At 45.1% G+C, this 6,613-nt stretch overlaps 1 protein-coding gene across 1 annotated transcript; it reads right to left on the bottom strand.

The window, feature by feature from the left end:
- Nucleotides 1-2,654: 2,654 nt before the first annotated feature.
- ADO (2-aminoethanethiol dioxygenase) lies at nucleotides 2,655-5,269 on the bottom strand. The gene has a single exon (XM_086679807.1). It carries the CDS (start codon nucleotides 4,911-4,913, stop codon nucleotides 4,101-4,103), a length of 813 nt encoding a protein of 270 aa, XP_086535933.1. The 5' UTR covers nucleotides 4,914-5,269; the 3' UTR covers nucleotides 2,655-4,100.
- Nucleotides 5,270-6,613: the final 1,344 nt, after the last annotated feature.

Genomic DNA, 6,613 nt, shown 5'->3' with positions numbered 1-6,613 from the left:
ATTTTGATGATAGTCAAATTGGTTACATAATCACTTTCACCTTGAGGTGGGCTTGGTGAAGAGACAACATACCATGAGGAACATATCTTGGTGTTTTTTCAGAGACAGCTTGGTGGCTTTTACTTCTTGATTTTAACATGTTAGGTCAATCTTTCACCAGATTTCACTCTCAGCTTGCAACATTCAGGGTACTTTTATCCAGGTGTTTCATTTTTTCCTTTGCTCAAGAAATAAAGTATATAAAGCTAAGTCTGATCCTTCTTATATTCAGTATGCCTTATTGAACAGTATTTCTGATAGTAAACCTGTTTAAAAATAAACTTCTGGAGAATAAGTAGGTCTATTAAACTAAACAAGGTTTTCAATTATTCATAAATGAGTGTATTTAAGTATCAATTACTAATGAAATTAAGCCAAATTGTTTGGTATATATTGAAAATGGCTGTAGTGATATTTTAACTGTCCCTGATACGTGTGTGTGTGTGTGTGTGTGTGTGTGTGTATAGAATGGTCAGCATCATCAAGTACCTAAAATGCTGCTAGTCCAAACTATAATTAAACAAACTTTACAGAAAATGACAAATATTTAAGTCCAAACATTCTTTCCTTCATGGATAAAAGTATTTTTCTTTTCTTGCACTAGTTTATTTTCTTTAGGTTAAACATAAAGGGGAACTATTTTCTGTTGTAGCAAAATAACATGATTCCACATTAATTTCAGATGTGTTTTCAATCAGATTGTTTCAAAAAGCTCACAAAGAAATGGACTATGTAAGTTTCTACTACTTGGACTTTGGAATCTGCAGAAAGCCACCAGTTTTCAGTACAACATAATCTTATAGAATGAATGTTTAATAGTAACTGGACATCATAGTATTTTTCATTTTGCAATAATCAAATAAGATTTACCTCTTTAACAATTTCAAACATGCTTTTATTTTCCATAAGTACACTGATTTTAATTTCTGGATCTGAAGATTCAGTATGTAGGGGGCTTAACAAAGGATTGCCTTGACAGTAGATGCTTCATTACACTGAAATAATCAGTGGTTGGTTTCTGTTTGTAACCTGGCTCTCAGAATTCAGATGAAGAGGGTTACAGGAGTGGCACTACCCTCAGGTTAGAGTTGAATAGTAACGGGCTGAACCCTGAATTAAGGACATATTGCTTCTACGTTGAGCAGCAGAGCTAGCGCACAAGATACAAAGTCATTTGGAATCAGTAACAGTCTACCTGAGATGCCAAGGCAGAGGCATCTACAAGGGGACAATGAAAAAGGAGGAATAAAAGGTGTGGACTCTGGAAGAATTTAACAGCTATTAGCCTTGAAAGTTCAGAGAACCCACTCCTGTTGACAACTAGTACTTTAAAAATTGGCCCATGATTTTCATTAACAAACAGCAGTTAGTGTAACCTCAATCCACGTGAATCAGGCTTAGTAAAAAAAATCAATTCTCAGAGTAGTAGGTAGGTACACAATACACACCATTAATAAAACTGGCTTTTGATATATCAGGGAATTAAAACGCTTTGAAGTATTGAGACAGACTTCTCACTCGGGAGAGGCAATTATTGCGTTTGTTATTCAACAGGAAAGTGATCAGTATCATTGTGCTCATCAGTCTGTGTAGGGGAAGACGACTTTTCTCCTCAGTCGTTACTAAAATAGTCTATATCGCAGTAATATACGGAAACGCAATAGCAGCACATGAAGTCAGTCATGACGAACAGTTTAAGCGCAGAGGTGCCAGGTTTTGCTGCACGACATTTTGTCTTTGTAGTAAGAATATTCTTCTTAGTGGCTAAAACAAGTTCTGTTTTCACCATTAATTTACTCAATATATTAGTGAACCACACGTTTCACTGTCCTTACTGAACTAAATTAGAGAGATACCATATTGCTATTTTGGCCTGCAACAATTTCAGTTCTTTTGAAAAGCACCTTAGTTTTTTTTTCATTCAGCTTGTTTGCACTTGAGAACTTTAAAACTTTTCACAATAAAGTTTGGAAAAATAATTCCTTCTTGCTTACTGTTCTATTGCTAGAATGTTTTTGTAGTTTTAATGCATTCTAGGGTGTATTATAGCATATACATCACTGTCAATAATTTTATAAATTCATCAACTTTTTGCTATAATTCAGAACGGGTAGGCATGTGATTGATAACCACATTCATTACTGTGCTATTAAAAAACCCATTTTGTGAACATTTTTCTAAGAAAATCATCATTTGCATATCTAGGATTTAGTTTTAAATTGAATGGCATTATGAACTGCTTCAAACTGCCCCAAGGCATATTAAACTATAGCATCATGTGAAGCCACCATAAAACGTTAGCAACCTTGGAGGAAAGGCTTAGCATTATGCCTGTTTCAGGTTTTACAAGGGTGGCATTTCACATGGAATAAGCGTCTTTTTTGTTTTAAAAAAAATCAAGAATTTGCTTTCTTAATCTATTTAAAAAATTGGGAACAAATATTCCTTCACTCTGGGCCACAGTAACCCAGTATGCATAAAGAGGCAAAGGCACATACTGTCTCTCCAGTGTCAACACTTTCCACCAATAGCAAGTCTCCCTTTATTACATACAGACCTTAGAACTCGATTGCCATTTGGGCAAGTCAATCAAGAGGGCTTAGACAACAGCTGGGCAGATTTTAATGTGTTTATTTCTACAGTTTGTTTTTATTAAAAGTGTTGTGAAAAAGGAATCCTATAAATAGTAAAAAGAGGGAAACAATAGTGCTCCATAGCCTGAAGCAAATGGTGTAAATACAGTTGTAAACAAGGTAAAGTTGCTGAGCTTACCGAAAGGACAAAAATAAAACTAGTTACAGATAGCACAACTGTTTAAGAGGTTGGTTAGTGTTTTGTCCCTCGTTCTGGTGCCCTAAAATGGCCAGCAGTATAGGTAATTCTCTACTCTGTAGCCTTGATCATGTGTGCCTTCTCTCTTCCTATAGAAACCACACCAGATGAGGCAAGCTCTGGCTCACTACTGTTGGGAGAACACTGCCATCAAAACAACACAGCTGGAACCAGCAGCCTTCTGGAACATTAGAGCTCCTGAGAATTTGAAACAGTCATCAACATTTTTCTCTATTTTTGCAGGAAAATACTGGAAGTAAACAGGGGCATGGAGTTCAACAACTGGCTAGAAGTGTTTTACATTCAGTTGTTTGGAAGCATGGCGATTCAGCTCCTTTGAATCTTCTGGTTAGAAAACCCAGAATTAACCTATCACCTCTTAAAGCTCACGAAGACCCTCCCCCCAAAATGAAATAAGTCATTTGAAGGTAATATAGTTTTTGCATTAAAGGTGAATCTGCAACAAGAAATCTGCTTAACTCCCAGATCTGGAGACTCAAGGGGACAATAAGCTCTAAGTGATCATCTGTCACTGAGATATGCAGGCGCTGGATTTCTTGGTAGATGCTGCCAGAGTAAACCAGATGTGGCTACCGGGCAAGAGGAGGAAAGAAAACAAATCTTGTCCTCTACATGCATAGTTATGCTTTGGGGGTGATACTCCAACTCTGGAAAAATGATCTAATTTTCACTTTACATAGTAGCTCATCTTGTTAAACCTAGTTTTTACCAGTGACTTGAACTAAAAACAATTCAAACCACTGGGTCATGCAATCAATAAATTAGAATTATAACAGTAAGGAGTAAAAGGGACATAGGTGGAAAACAAATCCTATTTACCCGGGGTAGGGGGTGTGGGGGCTTTTAGTGTATTTTGTATAGTATAAAGAACAGAGAAAAATCTATTTTCATTATGGCTTTAGGATGGAAGCGCTTCAGATAGTCCCCTGCCCCCCTTTCCCCCAAATCAAAACCCCAATGGCAGTGACAGAGCCAGGAAACAACCTACTAGTCTACTAGCCTTCCCCGCCCCTTAACCCGACCCCGCGGCTGCACTCCAGTCGCCAGTGCTTCCCACGGCTCCAGAGAAAGCAGCTACAGCCCATTCCAGTAGATCCAAAGCCCAGGCCTGCGGGTAGGGAGAGAGCCCTTATGGTGGGTCGCGGGTAGCCAGGCCCAGATGTGAACAGGGCACGTCTTCGCCCCACGGCAACCGGAGGCTGGCGGCTTCAAGGGAAGACCTTGGGACCTGGATAGGGCTCCCCCTCGCACCAGAAGTCATCGGCTTGAGGGGTCTCCAGGAGCCACACCTCTTTGGGCAGGTCGCAGGCCGAGCCGGAGAGCTCCTTGTCCCTGACAGGCTCCAGCACCCGGTAATAGTGGCAGTCCCGGCCATCGTCCGGGTCATAGGGCGGGGCCAGAATGTCCAGGAAGGCGGCGGGCCCGTCCACAGCGTCGATCTGGTGCAGGTTGTCCTGGTGTGGGGTGAGGACGCAGGGGCCGCTGGCCTCGGTGTACTCGGCCCTCGAGCGCAGCACGCCCAGCCGCACGGCGTCCCGCTCCCGGGCTTTGAGCGGCGGCTCGAACTGCTGCTCTGGCGGCGGGGCCCGTGGCCGCTGCCCGCCGCCCGCCTCCAGCTTGTCCATGCAGCTGATGCGCACGGTGCCGTAGAGCACCTTGAGCATGCCGTGCATGCCCGGGTGGTCATGAAGCGGAATGGACGTGCCGCTCTTGAGCAGGAACACGCCGAGGCTGAAGCCGTCGGTTTCGTAAATGTGCATATAGGTGACCGGTGGTAGGTTGGGCGGCAACGGCTGCACCGTGGCCTTGCGCGGGGCGATGTTCAGGTCCTCCGCGCGGACTTGGGTCAGCAGGTTCTTCAGCTTGCTCAGGTTCTCCGGGAAGCCCTGAGGCATAGGGGCCTCGTAGCCCGGCGCCGCGCCGTGGTCGGAAGCGCTGCGGCAGCCCCCGCTGCCCCGGAAGGTGAGACACGCCTGGCGGGCGATCCGTTGGATCAGGGAGGCCATGTTGTCTCGGGGCATGCTCGGCTGATCCTCTGCGTGTCGAGGCTGGCCCCCGCCGCCCCCTGCTTTCTTCCGCCCCTTGCGGTCTCCGGTAGCCGCCACGGCTGCCAGCAGCCCGGGGCGAAGCGAGAGGCCCCGCAACTACCGGTCTTACGGGCGCGCGGCACCGCTGCCGCCAACCTCAGCAGCCTTGCGCCCGCAACGGCCCCGGCGCACCAGCCCCGCGCCTCCGGCGAGCGCGCACGCGCACGACCCACGCGCCGCACTCACGCCAGAGGAGCAGGTACCGGCCGCGCGGACGGTGTAAGGCTTTGCGTTACGCCCGACGTTCCATTCAAGCAGCCCACACCTACGACGGTGGCCGGGCGCGCTGGCCGCCTTACAGAGCATGCTGGGACTTGTAGTCCGATATTACGGATGAGCTCTGACAGAGTTTCCTTTGCCAGCTGGAAAAGGAAGGATTGGATTTGTTTCTTATAAAGAGCCTTTCTTTAACTGTTTCAAGGTATTTGCTTGTTTGAGAAGGTGAATTGGGACGCAAGAGAAGTAGCCAGTTAACTACAACTCCCGGCATCCTCAGCAGGCCGGAGTGGCGCACTTCCGGCAGCTGGCCTGAGGCGTGGTGAAGGCTCTTGGCCATCGCCAGGAACGGGGCAAGAGGGTCGTTAACCTTTATGGCGCCGGTCGGCCTGTTCAGCCAGCCAGGGTCGCTCTTCTCTGGCGCCTACCTTTGGGAAGGAGGCTGTTGAGTTAACTTCATGTCTTCCTGGCCACCTAGGCAGTACAGTCTACCCACGGGGATTACGGGACAGCACTTTCGTAATTTTCCAAGTTTCTTGGGAGATGAGAGGGTCGAGGCCGTCCCTAGCGATCAGGATTCCTCTGCACAGCCGTCCCCAGCTGTTGTTTGCATCAGGGTGTGATGACGCTACTCTTCCGGTTAAAGAGCCGGATGGTTTTGCTGGGATTCGAGAGGCCATTTGCTGTGGCCAAGGATTGTGTATACTAAAGGTTATTAAACCATGGTTTGCCTGAGAAGCACCTGCTTGTAAGGGGGAGGTAGGGAGGAGCTTAAAAAAAATACAAATTACTGGTTGTCGTGTAGAAACTGATTCACTAGATGATTCTGGGGCATCTTATGAGAAACAATGGTGTGCGAGAACGAGGCACGCTCTCCATCATCACCTTACCCTGAGTTTAAAATCCTTTTGGGCTTCCAAAGCTAAACATGAGTTTTTTGCTCATTTTGTAATTATAGTGGTTCCATAAATCCTCTCCAGCTAAAAAAGGCATGCTTTTTTAGTGGGCTGTGTAACCTATCTAATGAACACTTGATATATGCGAGGCAATATTATACTATTTAATCCTCATAGCAACTCTTAAAAGATGGGCTCTGTTATTAATCCCAGTTTGCAGATGAGCGAATAAGTTGCTCAAGGATAGTAATCAGCAGGGCCTAATCAGTAGTGAAGAAAAAAGTACAGTTTTACAAAAAAAAAAAAACCAAAAAAACCCAAACGTTTGAGTTGGTATTAAAAGCACTAAATGTGGAGTTAGGAAATTGTTTTTTCCAACCTGTTGTGCTAATAACAAGTTGTATGTTTTAGGCGGATCGTACCCTTTCGGTCCTCAATTTATTTACTTGTAAAATGTTGGGGTTAGGAGAACAGTCCTTCTGAACACTAGTTACTCATCAGAAGCCCCTGGGAGCTTTATAA

The sequence above is a fragment of the Puma concolor genome, chromosome D2, assembly GCF_028749965.1.
Source record: "Puma concolor isolate L17-30 chromosome D2, mPumCon1.1.hap2, whole genome shotgun sequence".
In the NCBI taxonomy this organism is placed as follows: domain Eukaryota; kingdom Metazoa; phylum Chordata; class Mammalia; order Carnivora; family Felidae; genus Puma; species Puma concolor.
This window is presented reverse-complemented; position numbering and strand designations above follow the sequence as displayed.

Coding starts and splice junctions, on each gene's coding strand:
- ADO (XM_086679807.1), bottom strand. CDS start 4,913: ATGCCCCGAGACAACATGGCCTCCCTGATCCAACGGATCGCCCGCCAG.